At 67.1% G+C, this 26,072-nt stretch overlaps 3 protein-coding genes across 11 annotated transcripts in view; all 3 read left to right on the top strand.

Annotated features, from left to right (window-relative positions):
- Positions 1-2,228, top strand: part of BRD4 (bromodomain containing 4) — a 63,092-nt gene extending 60,864 nt beyond the window's left edge. For all 9 annotated transcript variants that reach the window (XM_040542517.1, XM_040542525.1, XM_040542524.1 and 6 more), the window contains one exon: positions 713-2,228. In XM_040542517.1, the coding sequence (XP_040398451.1) occupies positions 713-781 (69 nt within the window). In that variant the 3' untranslated portion in view covers positions 782-2,228. The remainder of the gene's footprint in view (positions 1-712) is intronic.
- A 2,310-nt stretch (positions 2,229-4,538) lies between these two features.
- On the top strand, positions 4,539-9,415 carry LOC121062487 (epoxide hydrolase 3-like). Its single transcript, XM_040542511.1, has 7 exons — positions 4,539-4,703; positions 5,686-5,979; positions 6,511-6,596; positions 6,676-6,995; positions 7,571-7,674; positions 7,840-7,988; positions 8,606-9,415. Exons 2-7 carry the CDS (start codon positions 5,734-5,736, stop codon positions 8,823-8,825), a joined length of 1,125 nt encoding a protein of 374 aa, XP_040398445.1. The 5' UTR covers positions 4,539-4,703; positions 5,686-5,733; the 3' UTR covers positions 8,826-9,415.
- An 863-nt stretch (positions 9,416-10,278) lies between these two features.
- On the top strand, positions 10,279-25,573 carry LOC121062460 (neurogenic locus notch homolog protein 3-like; the record flags this gene model as incomplete). The annotated part of the gene is made up of 17 exons (XM_040542462.1): positions 10,279-10,450; positions 12,537-12,618; positions 14,348-14,490; positions 15,319-15,423; positions 15,972-16,094; positions 16,791-17,024; positions 18,040-18,195; positions 18,891-19,076; positions 20,360-20,473; positions 20,960-21,073; positions 21,469-21,702; positions 22,073-22,183; positions 22,827-23,019; positions 23,597-23,742; positions 24,096-24,209; positions 24,410-24,529; positions 25,371-25,573. Coding segments are annotated over exons 1-17 (2,445 nt in total), but the record flags the coding sequence as incomplete, so codon positions are not given.
- Positions 25,574-26,072: the final 499 nt, after the last annotated feature.

Raw genomic sequence — 26,072 nt, 5'->3', positions numbered from 1 at the left:
CCCCCGGCGTCCCCGTGTAATGGCCGAGGGACGTGGAGACCCCTCCCTGGTGTCACCTTGATGCCTCAGGTGCCACCTAGACCTCAACGGTGGTGCCACCTCGATGTACCCAGTGCCACCTTGATGCCCGTGGTGCCACCTTGATGTGCCCAGTGCCACATCGGCATCATCCCTGGTGCAGCCTTGATGTCCTCAGTGCCACGCTGACACCCTGGTGCCACTTTGATGTCCCTAGTGCCACCGTGACACCCCCAGTACCACCTTGATGCCCTTGGTGCTACCTTGGTGCCTCCAAATGCCACCTTGACGCTTTTTGGTGCCAGCTTGACTCTCTTGGTGCCACTTTGATGCCCCTGATGCCACCTTGACACTCTTGGTGCCACCTTGATGCCCCCCCATGCCTCCTTGATGCCCCTAATGCCACCTTGATGTCCTTGGTGCCAGCTTCATGCCCCAATGCTACCTTAATGTCCTTGGTGCCACTTTGACGTCCCCAATGCCACCTTGACTCTCTTGGTGCAACCTTGATGTCCCTGGTGCCACTTAGGTGCCCCCTGTGCCACCTTGATGCCCCTAATGCCACCTTGACTCTCTTGGTGCCACCTTGATGCCCCCGGTGCCACACTGATGCTCCCAATGCCACCATGACGATCTTGGTGCCACCTTAGAGCCCTGGCGCCACCTTGACGCCCCCTTCCTCCTCTCCCCGCAGATGGCAGCTACGATCGACATGAATTTCCAGAGCGACTTGTTGGCAATATTCGAAGAGAACCTTTTCTAATAGCGCCTCGTTTCCTCCTCCTGACTCTTTCGAAACCCACCCCCCGGCAAAAAAACCTTTGAACTCTCCATAGTGTTACCGGCGGCTGGGAGGGGAGCGCGCGCGCGCCCGCGGCCCCCTGCATGCTCGCCCGTCGCGGCTCTTTCAACGCGGCCTCCGGAGGATCAGCAGGGTCTGCCTTACAGCCCGCCATCCGCCCCCCACCCTCCCCGAAAACCGACGAAGACCACCGCCCCCGCGCGAAGCCTGTGGGGGGGCCACCCCGGGGCATCGCCGCCGGCACCGGGCGCGCGCCCCCGTCGTCACTCGACATCCTCTATGCCAAACGTATTCGCCGTATATCCCAGGACTTCATCTTCGTCACACCTTTTTCTAGACGCCAGGGTCCTCCTCGACTTGCCGAACGTCCACGAGAGCGAGCAGTGCCGGGGTGGGGGGGGAGGGGTGGGGGGGGGGGCCTTTCTCTCTCTTCCCCCCTCCTCCTCCATGAGCCGGCGCTCCCGGTGCCGCCGTCCTCCCCACCTCCGCGCCCGCTCGCGAAAAAAGGGAACCGCGGCGAGCGCGCGCGCGTGTGGCCGCTCGGTGGAGGCTCCGGCGGCGCGCGGCGCTCCGGGAACCGGAGCTAGACTACCAACCAAAGTCAGATTCTTTCAGTCTTTTCGTTCGTTCGTTTATATTTCCCCCCCTCACCCCCCCACCCCCCCCGCCACCACCACCACCGCCACCGCCACCACCACCACCACCCCCCTTTTTTTTTTTTTCCTTCCTTCCTCCAGAAAATTCGGCACTGCTCAAACTCTTCACCGGGTGTCATTCGTCCCTCTGCATCGCGGGGTGGAGCGGGGAAAAAAAAAAAACAGCGGCAGCGGGGGACGTCACCACCCTGCCACTAGTGTTTGTGGCTGTATTGTATAGTGAATATAGTTGGCATATATTTGTTTGAGGTTTTTTGGTGAGCCCCACCAAATTCGGTGTAAAGAACACACTGCTTCTATTTTGCTCAGTTTCAAACTTTTAGTCTATATTTTTAACTGTAAGAACCAGAAAGCCACGGTTTTTTGGTTTTTTGGTTTTTTGGTTTTTTTTTTTTTAAAGCGTCATAAAAAAATATGTTTAAAACGAACAAAAAAAAAAAAAAACACGTTGGAAAAAAAAAAGAAGAAAAAGGAAAAAGTTGAAAAAAAAAAAAAAAAGTTTTTATACCGGCTGCCACCACGGGCATGGGGCTTCCCCCCCCCTCCGCGGGCGGCGGCGCGCATTCTTCGATTTAATTTTATTCTTCGAACTGTTCGACGTTATGTGCCATAAATACCCACTATACAGTACAATCCTGGCGCGTCAGTATTGGGCGAGCTCTGGAGTAACTCGATGGTTTTATTTCCTACAGTGAATATGCATCTGGTCTGTACCGATCATGGAATAAACGCATCTCTTTTTTTTTTTTAAACGCCCCGCGCCCGTCCGTCCGTCCGTCCATCCCCGTGGGACCCCCGCGGGACCACTCCCCAGGAGCCTCCCGTGCACGTTTTGGGGTGAATTTCCCCAGTTGTGGGGTGAATTTCCCTGGTTTGGGGTGAATTTCCCTGGTTTGGGATGAATTTCCCATGTTTGGGGGTGAATTTCGCTGGGTTTGGGGTGACTTTCCCCAATTTGGGGGTGAATTTCTCTGCTTTGGGGGTAAATTTACCCCGTTTCAGGTCAATTTACCCAGTTTAGGGGTGAATTTACCCAGTTTGGGGATGAATTTGCCCGGTTTGGGAGTGAATTTCCCCAGTTTTGGGGTGAATTTCCCTGGTTTGGGGGTAAATTTACCCAGTTTCAGGTGAATTTACCCAGTTTGTGGAATAATTCACCCAGTTTGTGGATAAAATTCCCCAGTTTTGGGGTGAATTTCCCCAATTTGGCAGTGAATTTCCCTGGTTTGGGGGTAAATTTACCTGGTTTGGAGTCAAGTTACCCATTTGCGGGACCAATTTCCCCAGTTTGAGGGTGAATTTCCCCAGTTTGGGGGTGAAATTCTCTAGTTTAGGCTGGAATTTCCCCAGTACAGGGATAAATTTACCCAGTTTGGAGTAAATTTATCAAGATTGTGGTGAATTTTCCCGGTTTGGGGATGAATTTAGCGGGTTTTGGGGTGAATTTCCCTAGTTTTGGGATGAGTTTCCCTGGTTTTGCTGTTAATTTACCCGATTCTGGGGTTAATCTCCATGCTTTTGGGGTGAAATTCCGCAGTTTTGGTATGGATTTCCCCAGTTTGGGATGAATTTCCCCAGTTTTGTGGTGAATGTCCCTGGATTGGGGTGAATTTACCTGGTTTTGGGGTTAATTTCCCAAATTTTGGGATGAATCTACTTGTTTTTTAAGTGAAATTCACCACTTTTTGCGTGTATCTCCTTGGTTTTGGGGTGACTTTCCCCAGTTTTAGTGTGAATTTCCATGGTTTTGCGTGAATTTCTCCGGTTCGGGGAGAATTTCTTCGGTTTTAGAGTGAATTTCCTCAGTTTAGGGTGAAATTCCCCGCATATGGGGTGAATTTCCCTGGTTTCGGGTGAATTTCCCCATTTTTGGATGAAATTCCCTGTTTTTGTGGTGAATTTCCCTGTTGTTGGGGTGAATTTCCCTAGTTTTGTGGTGAATTTCACTGGTTTAGGGGTAAATTTACCTGGTTTGGGGTCAGTTTCCCCATGTTTGGGGTGAATTTCCCTGGTTTGCAGTGAATTTTCACGGTTTTGGGGTGGATTTCCCTGGTTTTGGACCAAAGGTGGGTTTAGCCCCCCGATCCCGCACACCGACGGTGGGTGTCACCCCCACGCTGTCGTGATGTCCCCCGGAATCCCGCACGTTCCGGTGAAAAAAAGGGTGAAAATGGGCAAAAAGCTACAGGGACTGTGCCCGTACCCAGGGTCCCCGTGCCCCCCTGGGTGGGTGCACCCTGGGGTGGGGGTGGAGGGGCCGTGGGAACACCCCTGCCCAACGGGGCCCTTCCCATGGCCACAGCAGGAGCTGTCCCCATGTCCCCCTGTCCCTGTGTCCCCCTGTCCCCCTGCCTCATTGCCCCCATGACCCCCTGTCCCCTGGCCGTGTCCCCCTGTCCCCGCATCCCAATGTCCCAGTGGTTCCCGGTCCCATGGCTCCGTGTCCCCTGGCTGTGGCCCCGTGTCCCAGCGTCACCATGTCCCGGTGTCACGGTGTCCCCATGGCCCCCACCCCCGCGTTGCTGTGTCCTCCTGTCCCCATCTCCCAGTGTCCCCCGTCCCTGTTCCCCTGTCCCCCTGTCCGCATGTCCCCCTGTCCCCATATCCCCATATCCCCCTGTCCCCATGTCCCAATGTCCCCATGTCCCCTTGTCCCCTGTTCCCATGTCCCCCTGTCCCCCATCCCCCCGTCCCATTGCCCCCCCTCTCCCTGTCCCCTTGTCCCTGTCCCATTGTCCTCGTGTCCCATTGTCCCCCCCCCGTCCCCTTCTGTCCCTGTCCCATTGTCCCCCCCCCCGCCCCCCGTGTACCCCTGGCCGGGTGGGGGATGGGCTGCAGGGCCCCCTTCACCGCCCCTCCCCCCTCCCTTACTCCTTCCCCGCCCCTCCCCCGCCCGCCACCACGTGACCTCTGCCCCCGCCCCTCCCCTTTTCCCCGCCCCCCTCCCTTCCCCCCGAGCTCTCATTGGCTGCCTTCCACGAAGCCCCGCCCCCTCCTCCCCCGCGCTCGGCGCGGGCCAATCAGCGGGCGGGGGGAGGGCGGGGCCGGGCGCGGCCGAGCTCGGGCGGGCGGAGGTGGCGCGAGAAGGTCGGGACGGGGCTCCCCGACCCCCCCCCCGCGCCCCTGGTGTCGCGACAGCCCCGCGACAGCGACAGCCCCGGCGACAGCGACAGCACGGGGCAGGCTGCGCGTGGGGCTGCACTGGGGGCAGGAGCGAGCCCGGCGAGGTGACACCGCGGGGACACCCCGGGGGGGGACACCCGGGTGGGGACACCCCGGGAGGGAACAGGGGACACCCGGGAGGGGACACCCCGGGGGGGGGACACCCCGAGGGGGGGACACCCGGGGACAGCCCGGCCCGGGACGGGGAGACGAGGGCTGGGACGTGGTGACAAGCCCCCCCCCCCTCGGCGTGGGGACAGCCTGCTGGGGACGGGGACACCTGGGACGGGACACCCTGGGTTGGGACACCCCGGTGACAAGGCCACCCTGGGATGGGACACGCTGGTGTGGGGACACCCTGGTGACAAGGGCCACTTGGGATGGGACGCCCTGGGATGGGACACCCTGGTGACAAGGCCACCCTGTGGACAGGGCCACCTGGGGTCGGGGACACCCTGGGGACAGGGCCACCTGGGGACTGGGACACCCCGGTGACAAGGCCACCCTGGGATGGGACACCCTGGGGACAGGGCCACCTTTGGGACGGGGACACCCTGGCGTGGAGACACCGTGGTGTGGGGACACCCTAGTGACAGGGCCACCCTGGGTTGGGGACACCCTGAGCATGGGGACAACCTGTGACAAGGCTACCCTGGGATGGGACGTGCTGGAGACAGGGCCACCCTGGGGATGGGGACACCCCGGTGACAAGGCCACCCTCAGCCTGGGGACACCTTGGTGCTGGGACACCATGGTGACAAGGCCACCTTGGGACAGGGACACCCCGGGGATGTGGGCACCCTGGTGTGAGGACATCCTGGGGACAGGGCCACCCTGGAATGGGACATGTTAGGGACAGGGCCACCATAGGGACAAAGCCACCCCCAGACATGGGGACATCCTGGTGCTGGACACCCTGGTGTGACAAGGCCACCTGGGGATGGGGACGCCTGGCTGTGGGGACACCCCGGTGCCAAAGCCACCTGGGGACCGGATGTGACAAACCCACCCAGGTGACAAACCCCCGCTACCGGTCCACCCCCACAGGTGCCACTCCCTGCCCTAGGTGACAGCGGTGGTGACATCGTCCCTGCCATGCTCCTGTCCCTCTGCACGGCGCTGCTGGCGCCCACGCGGGCACTGCTGGCCCTGCAGCGCTTGGTGGCCCGGCTGGCGGTGGCAGCGGCGGTGGCAGCGGCCGGGGTCGCCTACGGGCTCTGGGGTCTGGGGGTGCTCCTGCGGCGGGGGCCCCGGGGGGCCCTGCGCTGGCGGGTGCGGGCAGAGCCCCCCCCGGGGCTGGCGGATGGCACCTACGGGGAGCACGGGCACCTGAGGCTCAAGGTGGTGGGGGGGGGCTGGAGTGGGGTCTTGGGGGGTTTGGGGTTCCTGGGGGGGTCTTGAGGGTGCTGGGAGGGGCCCTGGAGGGGTTCGGGGGGGGGGGCTGGGGTTCCTGTGGGGGTCGTGAGGGTGCTGGGAGGGGCCCTGGAGGGGTTTTGGGGGGGCTGAGGAGGTCTTGAGGGTGCTGGGAGGGGCCATGGAGGGGTTCTGGGCAGGCTGAGGGGGTCTTTGGGGTCTCAGGAGGGGCCCTGGAGGGGTTCTGAGGGGCCTGGGGGGCCTTGGGGGTCCCAAGAAGGGCCCTGGAGAGGGGTCTTGGGGGGTTGTGTGTTCCTGGGGGTCTTGAGGGTGCCAGGAGGGGCCTTGGAAGGGTTCTGGGTGGCCTGAGGGGGTCTTGGAGGTCCCAGGAGGGGCCCTGGAGGGGTGTTTGGGGGATTTGGGATTCCGGGGGCGGGTGTGTCTTAAAGGTGCTGGGAAGGGCCCAACTTTTGGGATGGGGGCTCCCCCACTGACCCCCCACCCTTTCCCCCTCCTCAGAGTTCAGGGCTGCAGCTCCACTATGTCGCCCGGGGCCCCCCCACAGCCCCCTTGATGCTGCTGCTGCACGGCTTCCCCCAAAACTGGTGGGTAATGGGGACTTGGGGGGGGGAGGGAGGTGACACCTGGCGTGGGGGGTGACCGGAGGTGTCCCCTCCCCCCCAGGTTCTGCTGGCGTCACCAGCTGCTGGAGTTCAGCACCCGGTACCGGGTGGTGGCCCTGGACCTGCGTGGCTGCGGAGCGTCCGAGAAGCCACCGGGCAAGGAGAGCTACCGGCCCGAGGTCCTCCTCGAGGACATCCGCGAGGTCATCGAGGTGCTGGGGACACCCGAGGGCCACACGGGTGCCACCGCCGGGCACCCCAAGTGCATCCTGGTGGGGCACGACTGGGGCGGCGTCTTGGCCTGGGAGCTGGCCGCCGGCCACCCCGACGTGGTGGAGAAGTTGGTGATCGTCGACGCGAGTCACCGCGCCGTCATGGCCAGTAAGGGGTGGCACCTGGCTCGGGACATGGGGTGGCACCTCTGGTGACCGTGGTGTGCCGTTGGGTGCCACTGTATGGCTGTGCCGTGAGAGCTGTGCCGTTGGGTGCCATCCCTCGTGGCCGTGTCTTTGGGTGCCACCTCCCATGGCCATGCCATTGGGTGCCATGTCATGGCTGTGCCATTGGGAGCCATCTCCTGTGGCCATGCCATTGGGTGCCAACTCCCATGGCCACGCCATTGAGTGCCATCTCCTGTGGCCACACCATTGGGGGCCACCTCCCATTGCCGTGCCCTTGGGTGCCACCTCCCATGGCCATGCCCTTGGGTGCCATATCATGGCTGTGCCATTGGGTGCCATCTCCCATGGCCGTGCAGTTGGGTGCCACCTCCCATTGTTGTGCCGCTGGGTGCCGTCTCCTGTGGGCATGCCCTTGGGTGCCACCTTCCATGGCCATGCCCTTCGGTGCCTTCTCCTATGGCCACGCCGTTGGGTGCCACCACCCGCGGCCCTGCCCCCAGACGCCGTTCCCCGCCTCGCGCCGCTGACGCCGCTGCTCCTCTCCCGGCACCGCAGGGTTCAGCGCCTGGCACCCATCGCAGCTGCTCCGCTCCAGCTACATGTTCCTCTTCCAGCTGCCCCTGCTGCCGGAGCTGCTCCTCTCCATGGCTGACTTTGAGGTGGGTCCCCATCCCCACCTCATCCCCCACAGGGCACCCGCGCCACCCTCTGTGCCTCAAGCGCCGCTTGAGGACCAGGAACGAAGCCGAGGGTGGGGAGCGAGAGTCCCCTCTCCCCGATTTGGGGCTGGGGGCCGCATCCAGACCCTTCTGGTGGCCCCGCAGCTCCTGAAGACCTTCTTGACGGGGCCTTGGACGGGCATCCAGAACCCGGCGCGGCGGCTGACGGAGCCTGAGCTCGATGCCTACCTCTACGGCCTCTCGCAGCCCGGGGGGCTCACGCCCCCCATCAACTACTACCGCAACATCTTTGGGTAGGTGGTGGTCCCCCGGGGAACACCGGTGTGGGGCGCTCTCATTTCGGGGTGCTGCTGGCTCAGGTCGTTCCTCTTTGGGTGCTCTTTTTTTCGGGTGGTCTTTTTTTGGGGGGCTCTTTCTTTGGGGGCTCTTCCTTTGGGTTCTCCTGGTCTGGATGCTCCCGTTTTGGGTGCTCCCATTCTGGGTGCCCCCCTTTTGGGTGTTGCCATTTCGGGTGCTGCCATCAGGGTGCTCCCATTGGGATCCTCCCGTTTCGGGTGCTCCCATCAAGGTGCTTCCATTGGGATCTTCCCATTTCGGGTGCTCCCATTGGGATGCTCCTATTGGGATGCTCCCATTTCGGGTGCTCCCATCGAGGTGCTCCTCATCTGGGTGCTCCCATTTTGGGTGCTCCCATTTTGGGTGCTCCCATCAAGGTGCTCCCACTGAGATACTCCCATTTCGGGTGCTCCCATCGAGGTGCTCCCATCGGGATGCTCCCATTTCAGGTGCTCCCCATTGGGATCCTCCCATTTCGGGTGCTCCCACTGGGCCACTCCCCCATTTGCCCCCCCCCCCCCCCCAGCCTCAGCTCTCCCCTCCCTAACCCATCGCTCCCACCCCCACCCCGCAGGGATGCCCCGGTGCCCCGTGAGCGCCCACCCTGCCCGGTGCTGCTGCTCTGGGGCGCCCGCGACGCCTTCCTGGACGCTCGCCTCGCGCCCTGCCTCCGCCGCCGCATGGCACCCGCCGCCCGCCTGCACCTCGTCCCCGACGCCGGCCACTGGTTGCCCGAGGACCAGCCCGACACCGTCAACCGCCTCCTCTGGGACTTCCTGCGGGGGACGGAGTGACCGGGGACCCCCCCGCCACACGCGCACCCTGACCCCGGGGACGGCACCCTAGGGTGCTCCCCCAGTGGGAGAGAGGAGTTGGGTGCTGCCCACGGGGATGGTGGGGACGTCTGGGTGGGGACACCGGGATCCTTGTGGGGACACCGATGTCTGGGTGGGGGCACCAGTGTCCTCCTGGGGACCCGGTGTCTGGGTGGGGACCCCAATATTTGGGTAGGGGACCCCGGTGTCTGGGTGGGGACCCCACCATCTGCGTGGGGGGGACACCAGCATGATCATGGGGACCCCAACGTCTGGGTGGGGACCCCGATATCTCGATGGGGACCTGAGGGTCCTCATGGGGACCCCAACGTCTGGATGGGGACCTCAACGTCCTGGTGGGGACCCCAATGTCCGGATGGGGACCCCGATGTCTGGATGGGGACTCCCAACATCTGGATGGGGACACTGAGGTCCTCATGGGGAACCCCAACATCTGGATGGGGACCCCGACATCTGGAGGGGGAGCCCCAGGGTCCTGATGGGGACCCCAACGTCTGGTCTGGTGCCTTCTGTCCCCAAGTGCCCTGAATAAAAGTGCGGTGACGCCAGTGGCTGGGGGCTGCTTGGGGGGGTGGTGACATGGGGGGGGGACACACACATGGGGACCCCACGCTGCGCCCTCCTGGCACCTGCAGCACCCAACATGGGCACCCATGGGTGCCAATGCCAGCCCCAGGGGCCGATGCCAGCCACGGGTGGCAGTGCCAGCCCCCACCCAGGGGTGCCAGGCGGGCTCCCCCCCCCGGTGACAATGGCACCCCTCCAGGTGACAATGGCACCCTTGGGTGACAATGCCAGCCTGGCCCCGCGCTGGAATGTGCCCGGGCAGCTTTTGGGGCAGAAACAGAATTTCGTGGGGGGGGCAGCCTTGGAGGGGGGTGTCCCATTGGGGGGGGGAGATTCTCATTACGGGGGGGGGGGTTCCCCGGGGGGGGGTGTGTCCCATTAGGGGTTGCCCCATTGGGATGGGGGGGGTCTCCCTGCCGGGGGGGGGTTACCCCGTGGTGGGAGGGAGTCCCTTGGTGGGGGAGGGCCCCTTAGGGGTGGGGGGGTCCCTTGGGGGGGGAGAGGGGGGGGCTCCGTGCCCATCCTGCGCCCCCTCTCTGGGCCCCTCGCTGGCCCTGGGCCCTGCAGCTGCTGCAAACATCAGGGCGGGGGGGGGGGATTGGGGGGGGGGGGAACAGCTGCATGCCCCTCCCCCACCCCTCCCGCACCCCCTCCCCCACCGGCCCCCCCCCCCTTTAATCCCTCCTCCCCCCAATCCCCGCCTTTGGGGGGGGGGACCCCTCGGGGGGGGGGAGGCGGGAAGCGGGGGGCGGGGCCGGTTTTGTCCCGGGTCAGTCCCGCACGGTTTCGCCCCCCCCCAAGGACCGGGTGGCTCCGCCCCGGGGGCGGGGCTTGTTTGGGGGGGGGGGGGGCGGGAGCCGCTGCGAAGTTTCCCGGGGCCGGCGCGGAGCCGCGGAGCGGGACCGGGCCGAACCGGGCCCCTCCATGGCTCGGTAACGGGGGGGGCGCCATGGGCCGGGCTCCGGGGGGGCTCCCGGGCCTGGTGCTGCTGCTGCTGCACCTCGGGGCGGCCGCAGGTGAGCGGGGCCGAACCGGGCTAAAGCGGGCCGAACCGGGCCGAAGCGGGCCGAACCGGGCCGAAGCGGGCCAAAGGGCGGGGGGAGGTGGAGAGCGGCAGGGGGAGGCTTCGGGAGGGAGCGGAGCGGGGCCGGGCCGAACCGGGCTGAAGCGGGCTGAAGCGTGCCAAGGGGAGGGGAGCGGCGGCGGCGGCGGCTCCGGGACCCACCGCATTGAGCCGAACCGGGACGAACCGAGCCGAACCGGGTCGAACCGGGACGAACCGGGTCTAACCGAGTTGAACCGGGACGAATCGGGCTGAGCCGGGCCGAACCGGGCCAAAAGGCGGGGGGCGGGGGGAAAACCCCCTTTTGCCGCTCCGCCACCGACCGGCCCGGGCCGAACCGGGACAAAAGGGCGGGGGGAGGACACGGAGCCGGCCCGGTTCGGCCCGGTTGGGCCCCGGGGGAGGGATGGGGGGAGGCGAAAAGTTTCCGCGGGCGGCGCGGAAAAGTTTTGAGAGAGGCCGGGGTTGGAGCGGGGGGGAGGGCACCGGAGCGACCCGGACCCAACCGGGCCAATTTGGGGGGTGGGGCGAAGCGGGGGGGGCCAGTCCCGGGCCTCGGGACCGCGCGGGGGGGGCACGGCCGGGACCGTGGGAACGTAGGGGGAGGGGCGGGGCTGGGGGCACCGGGGCGGGGGAGGGGGCGCGGGATTGTTGGGGGGGGGGGGAACCGGACCGGGACTGAGGGGGGGGGGAGGGGGAACCGGGACCGTGGGAACGCGGGGGGGGGGGGAGCGGGGGGGGCGCAGCGGGACCGTGGGAACGCGGGGCCGGGCCGGGGGGGGGGGCGGAGCGTGGGAACGGGGCAGTGATTTGGGGGGGGGGGGGGGGACGGACGTGCAGTGACCGGGGGGGGGGAGCTGGGGTTTGGGGGGTCCGCGGCGATTTCGGAGGAAAGGGGGCTGCAATGGTTTGGGGGGGGCGGCGCGCGGTGATGGGGGGGGGGGTCCCGGGCTTCAAATGCATTCGGGGGGGGTTGGGGGGGGCTCTGGATTTGGGGGTTGGGCAGCGATTGGGGGGCAGGCAGCGATTTTGGGGGGGGGAAGCGATTTTGGGGGGGGGGGGACAGCGATTTTGGGGTGCGGTGCCCCCGGGCAGGGCGCTTTGCGGCAGCGCATGCACGCAGGGGTGCAGCGCACACGCGCGTGCAAGCTGCGTGCAGTGCAGGGATGCAGTGGGCGTGCAGTGTGCTGCAGCTGCGCTGTGCACGGGGGCAGTGCGCGTGCAACGTGCGCGTGCAGTGTGTGCGCAGTGCGCGTGCAATGTGCGTGCAGTGAGCATGCAGCGTGCAGGCAGTGCGTGTGCAATCTGCGTGCAGTGTGTGTACAACGTGCGTGCAGTGTGCGTGCAATCTGTGCGCAGTGAGCATGTAATGTGCGTGCAGTGAGCGTGCAGTGTCCGTGCAGTGAGTGTGCAATGTCCGTGCAACCTGCGTGCGGCGCATGTGCAACGTGCCTGCAGTGTGCGCGCAGTGTCCGTGCGGCGTGTGTGCAATGTGCAGTGCGGGTGCAGTGTGCGTGCCATCTACACGCAGTGCGTGTGCAACGTGCGTGCAGCGAGTGCACTGTGTCTGTACAGCGCGTGTGCAGTGAGTGTGCACCACGTGCGTGCAGTGCGCGTGCACCACGTCGGTGCAGTGCGTGTGCGTCGCGTGCACTGTGTCGGTGCGGTGCGTGTGCACCGTGTCCGTGCAGTGCACGTGCAGTGCAGCCACGCTCAGCCCACCCCTCCCCTTCTTCAACCCCCCCCCACCCCACAAGGGGGCACCCCAGGGTGCTGGTGGGGTAGGGGTGGGGACAGAGGCACCCACTGCCCCCCCTCCCCCCATTTCCTAACCCCGGGGGGGGGCTCATTTTGGGGGGGGGGGGGGGGGTAGGAATGGGGCTGGGGGGGCACGGGGCAAGGAGGGATCTGTGGGGCTGCTTTGGGGGGGGGGGGCTGTTAGGGGCGCTGGGGGGTCAGCAGGGGATTTATGGGGCGGGGGGCTACATGGGGGGGGAGGCTATAGGCCTGACCCCCCCCGCGACCCCCCCCCCATCCAGTGCTGCCATGCCCGGAGGGGACAAACCCCTGCGAGAACGGGGGGCAATGCGTGCTGCACCCCAACGGCCGCACCGCCTGCCTGTGAGTGCCCCCCCCTACAAAAAATGGGTGCCCCCCCCACCCCAAAATGGGTGCCCCCACCCCCAGCTCCGTGCCCCCCCCCATTGCCCTTACCATGGGGTGCCCTATAGGATCCCTGTGCCCCCGCCCTTTTACAACCCATAACCCACACTATAGCCCCCCCAGCTGCCCCAAAGCCCCCCCCATATGGGTGGCCCCCCCCCGTTGCCCTGACCATGGGGTGCCCTATAGGATCTGCATGCCCCCCCCCCTTTTACAACCCATAACCCACCCCATAGCCCCCCCCAGCTGCCCCAAAGCCCCCCCCAAAAATGGGTGCCCCCCCCATATGGGTGCCCGCCCCAAGCTCCGTGCCCCACCCCTCCCCCGTTACCCTGACCATGGGGTGCCCTATAGGATCCGCATGCCCCCCCCCCCACTTTACAACCCATAACCCACCCCATAGCCCCCCCCCAAGTCCCCCCCCATAGCACCCAATGCCGCCGGCCGGGTGCGGGCCCCCCCCCATTCCATGTCCCCCCCCCACCCCATGTTGCCCGCGGGGCCGGGTGTGGGCAGGGCGGTGCCTGCCCGGGCAGGGTGGGGGGGGGACAGGATGGGGAGGGGGGGGGACGTGGGAGCTGCCCGGGGGCACGTTCCCAGGGTGCCCCCCCCGCCCCCCCGTCACCCTGCGCCCGTTCCCCCCATGTCCTGGGGGGGTCCCAGGGGTGCCGTGGGGGTCCCGTGGGGGTCCCGTGGGTGCTGGGGATGTGAGGGTCCTGGGGGGGGGGGGCATGGGTGCCAGAGGGGGGGGGTCTCATAGGGGGTGTGAGGGTCCCATGGGTGCCCGGGGGGGGTCCCGTAGGGGGTGTGAGGGTCCCAAGGGTGCCCTGGGGGGGGGTCCCATAGGGGGTGTGAGGGTCCCATGGGTGCCCGGGGGTGGTCCCATAGGGGATGTGAGGGTCCCATGGGTGCCCAGGGGGGTCCCATAGAGGGTGTGAGGGTCCCAAGGGTGCCCTGGGGGGGGGGGTCCCATAGGGGGTGTGAGGGTCCCATGGGTGCCCTGGAGGGGTCCCATAGTGGGTGTGAGGGTCCCAAGGGTGTCCTGGGGGGGGGGTCCCATAGGGGGTGTGAGGGTCCCATGGGTGCCCGGAGGTGGTCCCATAGGGGGTGTGAGGGTCCCATGGGTGCCCGGGGGGGTCCCGTAGGGGGTGTGAGGGTCCCATGGGTGCCCGGGGGGGTCCTGTAGGGGGTGTGAGGGTCCCATGGGTGCCCAGGGGTGGTCCCATAGGGGGTGTGAGGGTCCCATGGGTGCCCGGGGGGGTCCCATAGGGGGTGTGAGGGTCCCATGGGTGCCCGGAGGTGGTCCCATAGGGGATGTGAGGGTCCCATGGGTGCCCGGGGGGGTCCCATAGGGGGTGTGAGGGTCCCATGGGTGCCCTGGAGGGGTCCCGTAGGGGGTGTGAGGGTCCCAAGGGTGCCCTGGGGGGCGGGGTCCCATAGGGGGTGTGAGGGTCCCATGGGGGTCTGGGGGGTCCCATAGGGGGTGTGAGGGTCCCATGGGTGCCCGGGGGTGGTCCCATAGGGGATGTGAGGGTCCCAAGGGTGCCCTGGGGGGGGGTCCCATAGGGGGTGTGAGCACCCTGCAGGGGTCCCAAGCGCCCCGCGGGGGTCCCATGGGTCCCGGTGAGGGGGGTCTGGGGGGTCCCGTGGTGGGCGCGGCGGGGGTCCCATGGGTGCGGTGCCGCAGGTGCCGGCCGGGGGCGCTGGGGGAGCGGTGCCAGCTGCGGGACCCCTGCGTGCCCTCGCCCTGCGCCCACGGGGGGCTGTGCCAGAGCACCCTGCACGACGGCACCCTGAGCCACCTCTGCCTCTGCCCCCCCGGCTTCCGCGGTGAGTGGGGGTCCCTTGGGTGCGGGGGGGGGCAGGAGGGTGCCCCCCTAGTGGCTGTGGCACCCGTGGGTGCCCGTCGTGGAAGGGGGTGAGGAGGAGAGGAGCTGGGCGTGCCCGGGACGCCTGAGGGGTGAAGGGAGGTCCCGAGGGTGAGTGTGGCACCCAAGGGTGCCCAGTAAGTGCAGGCAGGTCCTGGGTGCCCATGGGTGCTCAAGGCAGCCGGGGGTTCCTTGAGGGCACCCAGGAGGTGCCGATGGCACCCATGGGTGCCTACTGATGCCCATGGCACCCATGGGTGCCCAGTGGAGCCATGCAGGCCCCAGGTGCCCGTGGGTGCTCAAGGCAGCTGAGGATTCCTTGAGAGCACCCAGGAGGTGCCGATGGCACCCTTGGGTGCCTGCTGATGCCCATGGCACCTGTGGGTGCCTGCTGATGCCCACAGCACCCATGGGTGCTCAGTAATGCCCACAGCACCCACGGGTGCCCAATAGACGGAGGCAGGTCTGCAGCGCCTATGGGTGCTCAAGGGCACCCCAGGGTGGGGGAGCAGGGCAGATGTTCCTGTGGGTGCACAAGGGGGTGCAGCCAGCTCCCATGGGTGCCTGTGGGTGCCCCTAGCACCCATGGGTGCCCAGTAGAAGCAGGCAAGCCTACCACATGCACGGGTGCTCGAGGTACCCACAGGTTCCTTAAGGGCTCCCAGGAGGTGGAAATGGGACCTGTGGGTGCCTGCTGCTGCCCACGGCACCCATGGGTGCTGAAGGTATCCCTTGAGGCCCCACCCTGGGGTGCTGACCACCCCCTTTTGTCCCCCCCCTCCCCCCCCAGGCCCCTCCTGCTCGCTGCCAGACCCCTGCACCCCCTCGCCCTGCCTCAACGGGGGCACCTGCCGCCCCCTCGGTGAGGGGGGCTTCGAGTGCAGCTGCCTGCCCGGTGGGTGCTGGGCACCCATGGGTGCCCTTGCTGGGGGGGGGGGGGAGGGTTATGGGGGTCAGGGCTGGTGCGTGATCTGGTTTGGGGGGTGCAACTTCGGGGGGGGGGAGTTTGGGGGTCCCCAGCACCCATTGAGCTCCCTGGCATGGGGTGGGGGGCCCTGGCACCGGGGGGGGGGGCTGTGGGGTCCCTGTCACCGTGGGGGTGTCCCTGGGGGTCTCTGGCAATGGGGGGGGGTGGTTCGTGGGGTCCCCGTCACCGTGGGGGTGTCCCTGGGGTTCTCTAGCAATGGGGGGGGGGGTCCGTGGGGGTGTCCCTGGGGGTCTCTGGCAATGGGGGGGGTGGTTCGTGGGGTCCCCGTCACGGTGGGGGTGTCCCCAGGGGTCCTTGGCATGTCCTTGGCACCCCATGGGGCTCTCTGGTGCCCGTTGGGGTCCCCCAGCATGGTGATTTTTTTTTTTTCGCGGGGGGGGGGGGGGGGACACACCAGTGGGTTTGGGGATTCCCTCTAACATGGAGGTGCCCCCCCACCCCCCCCACCCCCCCAGGGTTCACGGGGCAGGGCTGTGACACCAACGTGGACGATTGCCCCGGGCACAAGTGCCAGAACGGGGGCACCTGCGTGGACGGGGTCAACACCTACAACTGCCAGTGCCCCCCCGAGTGGACGGGTACGGGGGGGGGCACAGGGGGGGCGTACAGGGGGGGGCGTTGGGTGGTGGGTCAGGGTGCTTGGGGTGGGTGGGTGGGGGTGCTCGGCCACCCATGGGTGCCCCAGGTGGGCGTCGGGGGGGACAATGGGGGGTGGGTCGAGGGGGGCACCCAGGTGGGTCACATTCCCCCCCCCCTCCTCCCTGCCCTTTTACCCCCCCCTTGCCCTTTTACACACACACACCCCCCCCCGGCCATTGTAATCCCTTCCTTGCCATCCCCCCCCCCCCTTCTAACACCCCCCCCGCACACCATTTTAACCCCTTCCTCACCATTTCGCACCCCCCCTGCCATTTTAACCCCCCCCCCGGCCATTTAACCCCCCCCCCGGCCATTTTAACCCCTTCCTCACCATTTTAACCCCCTTGCCCCTTTAACCCTTTCCTCACTATTTTACCCCCCCCACCCTTCCTCCTCTCGCCATTTTAACGCTTTCCTCGCCATTTTACCCCCCCCGCCCTTTTACCCCCCTCACCTTTTTACCCCCCCCTTTTAACCCTTTCCTCGCCATTTTAACCCCTTCATCACCCTTCCCCGCCATATTTTAACCCCTCCCTCGCCATTTTAACCCCTTCCTCGCCGTTTCACCCCCCTCCTCACCCTTTCACCCCCCCTCCCCTTCTCGCCATTTCCACACCCCCCCCCCCCCCCCCCAGGCCAGTTCTGCACCGAGGACGTGGACGAGTGCCAGCTGCAGCCCAACGCCTGCCACAACGGGGGCACCTGCTTCAACTCGCCGGGCGCCCACGTCTGCGTCTGCGTCAACGGCTGGACGGGCGAGAGCTGCGCCGACAACATCGACGACTGCGCCACCGCCGTCTGCTTCCACGGCGCCACCTGCCACGACCGCGTCGCCTCCTTCTACTGCGCCTGCCCCATGGGCAAGACGGGTGAGGGTTCTGGGGTTGGGCCTCGGTTATGGGGTGGGCACCCGGAGAGGAGAGGTGTAACGGGGCGGGCGCTTTGGGGGTGGTTTGGGTGGTAGTGGCATGGGGTTGGGCGCCTTGGGGCGGTCCTGGTGTGGGTTGGGTGGTGCTTTCGTGGGGTGGGCTTCACCCCAAGGGCACCCAATTGTGGGGTGGGCACCCAGAGAGGAGTGGTGTAACGGGGTGGGCGCCTTGGGGTGGTTTGGGTGGTAGTGGCATGGGGTTGGGTGCCTTGGGGTGGTCCTGGTGCAGATTGGGTGGCAATAGCATGGGGTTGGGCACCTTGGGGTGGTCCTGGTGTGGGTTGGGTGTCAATGGTCATGGGGTGGGCACCCCCAGAAGCATCATGACATGGGGTTGGGCACCTTGGGGTGGTCCTGGTGCAGGTTGGGTGGCAGTGGTATGGGGTTGGGCACCTATGGGTGGCTTTGGCACAGGTTGGGTGTCAAGGGCATGGGATGGACATCACCCCATGAGCACCCCCAGAAGCATCGTGGCATGGGGTTGAGCACCTTGGGGTGGTCCTGGTGTGGGTAGGGTGGCAATGGCATGGGGTTGGGCACCTATGGGTGGCTTTGGCACTGGTTGGGTGTCAATGGTACAGGGTGGGCATCACTCCACGGGCACCCCCAGAAGCATCATGGCATGGAGTTGGGCACCTTGGGGTTGTTTTTGGCATAAGTTGGGTGTCAATGGCACGGGGTTGGGCACCTTAGGGTGGTCCTGGTGCGGGTTGGGTATCAATGGCATGGGGTGGGCATCACCCCATGGGCACCCTGTTATGGGGTGGGCACCCCCAGAAGCACCACGGCACGGGTTGAGCACCTCGGGGTGCCTCTGGCTCACGTTAGGTGCCTTTGGCACGGCTTGGCCATCACCCCACGGGCACCCTGGCTGGGGGTGGGCACCCAATGTGCGTGTGGGGGGGGGAGTTCCCATTGTGGGGTCCCCCCCGCTGAGCCCCCCACCCCTTTTGTAGGGCTGCTGTGCCACCTGGATGATGCCTGTGTCAGCAACCCGTGCCACGAGGATGCCGTCTGCGACACCAACCCCGTCAACGGCCGCGCCATCTGCACCTGCCCCCCCGGCTTCACCGGCGGTGCCTGCGACCAGGACGTCGACGAGTGCTCCATCGGTGGGTGGGGGGGGGCACCCATGGGTGGGGAGCAGCCACGCAAGGGGGACGTTTGCATGCGGAGCATCCCCAGCATGGGTGAGGGGGTATCCGTGGGTTGGGGGATGCGCAGGGGCGGTGGGCACCCATGGGTGGGGGGCAGCCATGCAAGGTGGACCTTTGCGTGCAGAGAGCATCCCCAGCATGGGTGGGGGGCACCTACGGGTTGCGGGGTGCTCAAGGGCGGTTGGCACCCATGGGCGGGGGGGGGGCACCCATGGGTGGGGAGCAGCCATGAAAGGGGGTCGTTTGCGTGCAGAGAACATCCCCAGGGTGAGTGGGGGGCACGCATGGGTTGGGGGGTGCTCAGGGGTGGTGGGCACCCATGGGTGGGGAGCACCCACATGAGGAGGAGATTTGCGTGCAGAGAGCATCCCCAGCATGAGTGGGGGGCACCCACTGGTTAGGGGGTGTTCAGGGACGGTGGGCACCCAGGGGTGAGGAGGGCACCCATGGGTGGGGGGAGCACCCATGAGTTGGGGGGGGGGAACCCATGGGTGAGGAGCACCCATATGAGAGGGAGATTTGCGTGCAGAGAGCATCCCCAGCATGAGTGGGGGGCACCCACTGGTTAGGGGGTGTTCAGGGACGGTGGGCACCCATGGGTGGGGCGGGCACCCATGGGTGCTGACCCCCCCCCTCCCCCCCCCCTCCAGGCGCCAACCCCTGCGAGCACTTCGGGCGCTGCGTGAACACCCAGGGCTCCTTCGAGTGCCGCTGCGGCCGGGGCTACGCGGGGCCGCGCTGCGAGAGCGACGTCAACGAGTGCCTGTCGGGGCCCTGCCGCAACCAGGCCACCTGCCTGGACCGCATCGGGCGCTTCACCTGCATCTGCATGGCCGGTGGGTGCTGGGGGGGGGGCTGGGGGGGGCCTGGGGGGGTGCTGAGGGGGTCCTGGGGAGGTCCTGGGGTGCTGGGGGGCTCAGCCTGGATCTGTATGGCTGGTGGGTGCTGGGTGCTTCACCTGCATCTGCATGGCCAGTGGGTGCTGGGGGGGGGGCTGGGGGGGTGCTGAGGGGGTCCTGGGGGGGTCCTGGGGGGCTGGAGGGGGATGGGGGGCTTTGCCTGGATCTGTATGGCTGGTGGGTGCTGGGTGGGTGTCCTGGGGGGGGGTGCTGGGTGCTTCACCTGCATCTGCATGGCCGGTGGGTGCTGGGGGGGGGGCTGGGGGGGGCCTGGGGGGTGCTGAGGGGGGCCTGGGGGGGTCCTGGGGGGCTGGAGGGGGCTGGGGGGCTTTGCCTGGATCTGTATGGCTGGTGGGTGCTAGGGGTGTCCTGGGGGAGGTGCTGGGTGCTTCACCTGCATCTGCATGGCTGGTGGGTGCTGGGGGGGGGGGCTGGGGGAGGGCCTTGGGGGGGGGTGCTGAAGGGGTCCTGGGGTAGTCCTGGGGTGCTGGGGGGGCTTTGCCTGGATCTGTATGGCTGGTGGGTGCTGGGGGTGTCCTGGGGGGGTGCTGGGTGCTGGGTGTTTCACCTGCATCTGCATGGCTGGTGGGTGCTGGGTGGGGGGGGGGGACACACTGGGGGGGGTGCTGAGGGGGTCCTGGGTGGGTCCTGGGGTGCTGGGGGGGGATGGGGGGCTTTGCCTGGATCTGTATGGCCAGTGGGTGCTGGGTGGGTGCTGGGTGCTTCATCTGCATGGCTGGTGGGTGCTGGAGGGGGGGGGGCAGGGGGGTCCTGGGGGGGTCTGGGGGAGTCTGGGGGGGCTGGGGGGCTTTGCCTGGATCTGCATGGCCAGTGGGTGCTGGGGGGGTCCTGGGGGGGTCCTGGGGAGCTGGGGGGGCTTCACTTGCATCTGCATGGCCGGTGGGTGCTGGGGAGGGCTAGAGGGGTCCTGGGGGGGGGGTCCTGTGTTGCTGGGGGGGTTGTGGGGGGGGTCGTGGGGTGCTGGGGGGGCCGGGGTGCTTCACCTGCATCTGCATGGCCAGTGGGTGCCGGGGGGGGTCCGGGGGGGGGGAGGTCCAGGTCCGGGCCTGGGTCCTGGGAATAGGATTAGGGTGCGGTTATGGGGTTTTGGGCGGGGGCACCCAGGACAGGTGCTGTGACGGGCATGGGACCTGGCGGAGGAAGGGGGGGTGGCACTGGTATGGGCAGGGGGGGGTCAGGAGCCGGCGGCCCCCCCGCAGGTTTCAGCGGCCCCCTGTGCGAGCTGGAGGTGGACGAGTGCCAGAGCAGCCCCTGCGCCAACGGCGGCCGCTGCACCGACCTGGTCAACGGCTTCGCCTGCTCCTGCCCCCCCGGTGAGCACCCATGGGCGCCCATCAGCACCCATCAGCACCCACCCACCAGCACCCACCCATCGGTGCTCCTGGCTTTGGGTTCATTTGGATTTGGGGTGCTCCTGGTGTTAGGGGTGCTCCTGGGGTTGGGTTCATTTGGATTTGGGGCGCTCGTGGGGTTGGGTTCATTTGGGGTTGGGGGGTCCCATGGGGTTGGGGTGCTCCTGGCCTTGGGGTCACTTAAATTGGGGTGCTCTTGGGGTTGAGGGGTGCTCGGGGGGTTGGTGTCCTTTGGATTTGGGGTGCTCCTGGCTTTGGGGTCATTTGGATTTGGGGTGTTCCTGGGGTTGGGATAATTTGTGGTGGAGGTCCCATGGGTTTGGGGTGCTCCTGGCTTTGGGGTCCTTTAAATTGGGGTGTTCTTGGGGTTGAGGGGTTCTCCGGGGGGTTGGTGCCCTTTGGGGTCAGGGTGCTCCTGGCTTTCGGGTCATTCGGGGTCCCGTCCAGGCTTCTCGGGCCCCACGTGCCAGACGGACATGGACGAGTGCGCCAGCACCCCCTGCCAGAACGGCGCCAAGTGCATCGACCGGCCCAACGGCTACGAGTGCCGCTGCACCGAGGGTGAGCCCGCACCCATGGGTGCTCCCAGACCCTGGCAGTGCCCGCCCTGCACCCATGGGTGGCCCCTGGCATTGCAAACCCTGCTCCCGTGGGTGCTCCTGGCCCCTAGCGTTACAAACCCTGCTCCCATGGGTGTTCTTGACCTTCAGCATTGCCCACCCTGCACCCACGGGTGCCCCTCACCCCTGGCATTACAAACCCTGCACCCTTGGGTATCCCCCGGCATTACAAACCCTGACCCCTGCCATTGCCCACCCTGCACCCACGGGTGCCCCTGACCCCTGGCAGTTCCCAACCTGCACCCACGGGTGTCCCCTGGCATTACAAACCCTGACCCCTGGCATTACAAACCCTGCACCCATGGGTGCCCCGGACCCCTGTCTCCACCTCCCCAGGCTTCGAGGGCGCCCTGTGCGAGCGCGACGCGGATGACTGCACGCCGGACCCATGCCACCACGGCACGTGCGTGGACGGCATCGCCAGCTTCTCCTGCGCCTGCGCCCCCGGCTTCACCGGGTACCGCTGCGAGCTGCAGCTGGACGAGTGCCACAGCCAGCCCTGCCGCCACGGGGGCAAGTGCATCGACCGCATCGCCTCCTACCAGTGCAACTGCCCCCCCGGCACCGCCGGTAAGGGACGGGGTGGGGGGACTGGGGAGGTAGGGGGGGTGCCCGTCTGGGAGCGGGGTGGGGGCTGGAGGTGGTGGTGGGTCCCATCTGGGCGTGGGGTGGGGGCTGGAGGTGGTGGTGGGTCCCATCTGGGTGTGGGGTGGGGGCTGGAGGTGGTGGTGGGTCCCATGCGGGCACTGGTTGGGTGCTGGACGTGGCGTTGGGTCCCACCTGGGCATGGGGTGACACCATGGGGCAATCACTGGGTGCCGCCACGTCCCACCTGAGCACGGGACAAGAACCAGCCTAGGCAGGGGCCCACCTGGGTGCCTGGTGGTGCCCGGCCCCGTGGCGGGTTGGGTGCTGACCGCCCGCCACCCTTGGGTGCCAGGCGTCAACTGCGAGGTGAACCCCGACGACTGCGCCAGCGACCCCTGCGTCCACGGTGTGTGCCAGGACGGCATCGGCCGCTACGACTGCGTCTGCCAGCCGGGCTTCACAGGTGGGTGCTGGGTGCCCTCGGTGCCCGTCGGGTGCTCGGCGGGGTTTGGGGTGGCCTCGTTGCTCTCCAGGTGTCACCACAGGGCTGTCACCCATGGGAAGGGACTTGAAGCAATGTCTGGTGCCAGTGCACCCACGGGTGCCCGTTTGGAGGAGCCGTGGCACCCACCAGCCTCTGCTTGGGGTTGCGGTGTTGGGTGCCCACGTGGGGTGCCCCTGTTGGGTGCTCGTGTTGATTACCCCCCTTGGGTGCCTCTGTCGTTTGCCCACGTTGGGTCCTCGTGTTGATTACCTGTGTTGGGTGCCCGTGTTGATTACCCCTGTTGGGTGCCCACGTTGGGTGCCGTCTTGGGTGCCCGTCTTGGGTGCTCCTGTTGATTACCCTCTTTGGGTGCCCCCATTGGGTGCCCACATCGATTATCCACATTGGGTGCCTCTCTTGATTGACCACGTTGACGACCCATCTTGGGTGCCCTGTTGGGTGCCCCCGTTGATTGACCACGTTGGGTGCCCCTGTTGGTTACCCTTATTGGGTGCACACACTGGGTGCCCCAGTTGGTTGCCCCATTGATCATCCACGCTGTGAGCCTCTGTTGGGTGCCGCCCCAATTTGGGTGCCCCACCGACACCCCCCCGACCTCCAGGCCCCCGCTGCAACGTGGAGATCAACGAGTGCGCCTCGAACCCGTGCCACGACGGCGGCACCTGCGTGGACGGCGCCAACGGCTTCACCTGCCTGTGCCCGCCGGGCACCCGCGATGCCCAGTGCCGCCCGGGCACCCTGCCCTGCCACAGCAGCCCCTGCACCCATGGCACCTGCCGTGACCACGGGGATGGGTGAGCACCCACGCCACGCGGTGGGGCTGACTGGGTGCCTGAGGTTACCCACGGGTGTCTGGGTGGGTGCCTGGGGCTGTCCATGATGCCCAAGGGTGCCCAAGAGGGAGCCCAGGGGTGCCTGAAATGTCCATGGGTGCACGTTGGGTGCTAAGGTTGGCCATGGGTGCACGTTGGGGTGCCGAAGGTTGCCCGTGGGTGCATGGTGGGTGCCCAGGGTCGTCCATGGGTGCCCTTGGGGGTGTCTGAGGTTACCCGTGGGTGCCTGGGGCTGTCCATGATGCCCAAGGGTGCCCAAGAGGGAGCCCAGGGGTGCCTGAAATGTCCGTGGGTGCACGTTGGGTGCCCATGGGTGCGTGTTGGGGTGCTCAAGGTTGCCCGTGGGTGTACATTGGGGTGCCAGGGCTTGTCCGTGGCTGCCCCTCAGGGTGCCCGTGGGTGCTCGTGGGGGTGCCCATGGGTGCCAATGGGGGTGCCCATGGGTGCTGGGGCTGGGTACCCATGGGGGTGCCAGGGGGTGCCGTTGGCCCCCCTCCCCGGCACCCCACACCCACATTTACCCCCCCCCCCATCACAGGTTCTCGTGCGAGTGTGAGCCGGGCTGGGGGGGCCCCACGTGCGCCCAGCGGGGGGACGCCTGCGCCTCGCGGCCCTGCCGCCATGGGGGCACCTGCACCCCCCTGGGGGGGGGCTACCGCTGCGCCTGCCGCCAGGGCTACCAAGGTATGGTGGGGACACCTCGGGGACACCTTGGGGACCCCCCCCCGCTGCCCACCCCCTGATTGTGGCGTTGTCCCCTCGCCCAGCCCGGGAACACCAGTGGGACACCCTGGGGACCCCCCTCCACGCACCCTGGGGACACCTCGTTGGCCCCTGGTCCCCATGTCCCCAGCTGTCCCCACCACATCCCCAACTGTCCCCACGTCCCCATGTCCCCAAATGTCCCCACGTCCCCAACCATCCCCCACGTCCCCAGCTGTCCCCAACTGTCCCCTCCTGTCCCCCACGTCCCCAGCTGTCCCCACATCCCCCCCCCACGTCCCCAACCGTCCCCAACTGTCCCCGTGTCCCCCCAGGTGCCCAGTGCCAGGTGGAGGTGGACGCCTGCGCCTCGGGGCCGTGCCGCAACGGGGGCACCTGCGTGGGCAGTGCCGGCACCCACCGCTGCCTCTGCGCCCCGCCCTTCACAGGTGGGCACCCATGGGTGCTGGGGGGGGCACGCAGGGCGCTGGGTGCCCGGTGGCTGCGTCCCGTGTCCTGATGGGTGACGGTGACCGTGCCGTGATGGTGCCACTGCGCTGGGTGCTGGTGGCCCCCATGGGTGGCACCGTGCCGGGTGCTGGGTCCCATGGGTGGGCCGCATCCTGACGGTGTCCCCGCGGTGCCGCAGGGCGCGCATGCGAGGTGGTCCTGGCCCCCTGCGCCCCCGACCCCTGCGACAATGGGGGCACCTGCGCCCCCACCGCCGACTACGGGGGCTTCACCTGCCGCTGCCCCCCCGGCTGGCAAGGTACCAGCACCCCGAGGTGCCCCTGGGTCCCTGCTGGCCACCCTGGGTCCCTCCCTGGTAGCTTGGGTCCCCCCCAGCACCCTGGGTCCCCCCCCAGCTTTTTTGGGTGCCCCTGTCCCCACTGGGTCCCCCCGAAGTCCCCCCCACCCTTCTGGGTCCTCCCCCTCACCATCCCCAGCGCCCCTGGGTCCCTTCCTCCCATCCCTTGGACACCCTTGGGTGTCCCCCCAGCACCCTTGGGTCCCCCACTCTGACACCTCTGGGTCCCTCCCCCCATCCCACATCCGTGCGTCCCTTTGGGCACCCTTGGGTGCCCCCAGCACCCCTGGGTCCCTCCCCCCATCCCACATCCGTGTGTCCCTTTGGGCACCCTTGGGTGCCCCCAGCACCCCTGGGTCCCTCCTTCCCATCCCTTGGACACCCTCGGGTGTCCCCCCAGCACCCTTGGGTCCCCCACTCTGACACCTCTGGGTCCCTCCCCCCATCCCACATCCGTGCGTCCCTTTGGGCACCCTTGGGTGCCCCCAGCACCCCTGGGTCCCTCCCCCCATCCCACATCCGTGTGTCCCTTTGGGCACCCTTGGGTGCCCCCAGCACCCCTGGGTCCCTTCCCCCATCCCACATCCATGTGTCCCTTTGGGCACCCTTGGGTGCCCCCAGCACCCCTGGGTCCCTCCCTCCCATCCCTTGGACACCCTCGGGTGTTCCCCCAGCACCCTTGGGTCCCCCACTCCAACACTCGTGGGTCCCTTCCCCCTCCCACATTTGTGCATCCCTTTGGGCACCCTTGGGTGCCCCCAGCACCCATGGGTGCCCATGCCCCCCACACACACACCCCCAGGGGAGCGGTGCCAGGAGGACGTGGACGAGTGTGGGGCCAGCCCCTGCCAGCACGGGGGCACCTGCGCCAACCGCCCCGGCACCTTTGGGTGCCTCTGCCCCCCTGGCTACGGGGGGGGCGTCTGTGAGCATGACCTCGATGACTGCGACCCCGGTGAGCGGGACCCCCCCCCGAGGGGACAGGGGCTTGGGGGGGGGGGGGGCACAGAGGGACGGAGGGGGGTGGGGGGGGTGTCCGGGGGGGGGGCGTATGGGGGTGCTACAGGGGGTGGGGGGGGCGGTTGGGTGCTGGGTGTGTTTTGGGGTGGCACGGAGGGGACACAGAGGGATGGGGGGGGGGGGGTTGGGGGAGTGGGGGGGGGGCATGGGGTGCTACGGGGTGGGGGGGATGTTGGGGGACTGGGTGCGTTTTGGGGTGGCATGGAGAGGGGGCTGGGTGGGGAAGGGTGCATGTTGGGGTGCTGGGGGCGTTTTGGGGTGCTGGGTGCATGTTGGGGTGCCATTTTGGGGTGTTGTGTGCATTTCGGGGTGCCGCATTGGGTCTCTGTGCCCATTTTGGGGTGCCACATTGGGGTGCCATGGGACAGGGTGCAGGGAGTGTTTTGGGGTGCAGTGCACATTTTGGGGTGCTGCATTGGGCGCAATGGGGCAGGGTCAGGGTGCTGCTGTATTGGGGTGCCCTATAGGGGTGCAGGGAGCATTT

This window comes from Cygnus olor, chromosome 30 (assembly GCF_009769625.2).
Source record: "Cygnus olor isolate bCygOlo1 chromosome 30, bCygOlo1.pri.v2, whole genome shotgun sequence".
Classification (NCBI taxonomy): domain Eukaryota; kingdom Metazoa; phylum Chordata; class Aves; order Anseriformes; family Anatidae; genus Cygnus; species Cygnus olor.
Note: the sequence above shows the minus strand (reverse complement) of the source record. Positions and strands in the feature narration are given on the sequence as shown.

What these genes read in the sequence shown, in the direction of transcription:
- LOC121062487 (XM_040542511.1), top strand. Translation starts at nt 5,734, where the DNA reads ATGCTCCTGTCCCTCTGCACGGCGCTGCTGGCGCCCACGCGGGCACTG. An exon ending in TCACCGCGCCGTCATGGCCA is followed by an intron (nt 6,996 to 7,570) that starts GTAAGGGGTGGC and finishes CCGGCACCGCAG; the next exon opens with GGTTCAGCGCCTGGCACCCA. An exon ending in TCTCCATGGCTGACTTTGAG is followed by an intron (nt 7,675 to 7,839) that starts GTGGGTCCCCAT and finishes GTGGCCCCGCAG; the next exon opens with CTCCTGAAGACCTTCTTGAC.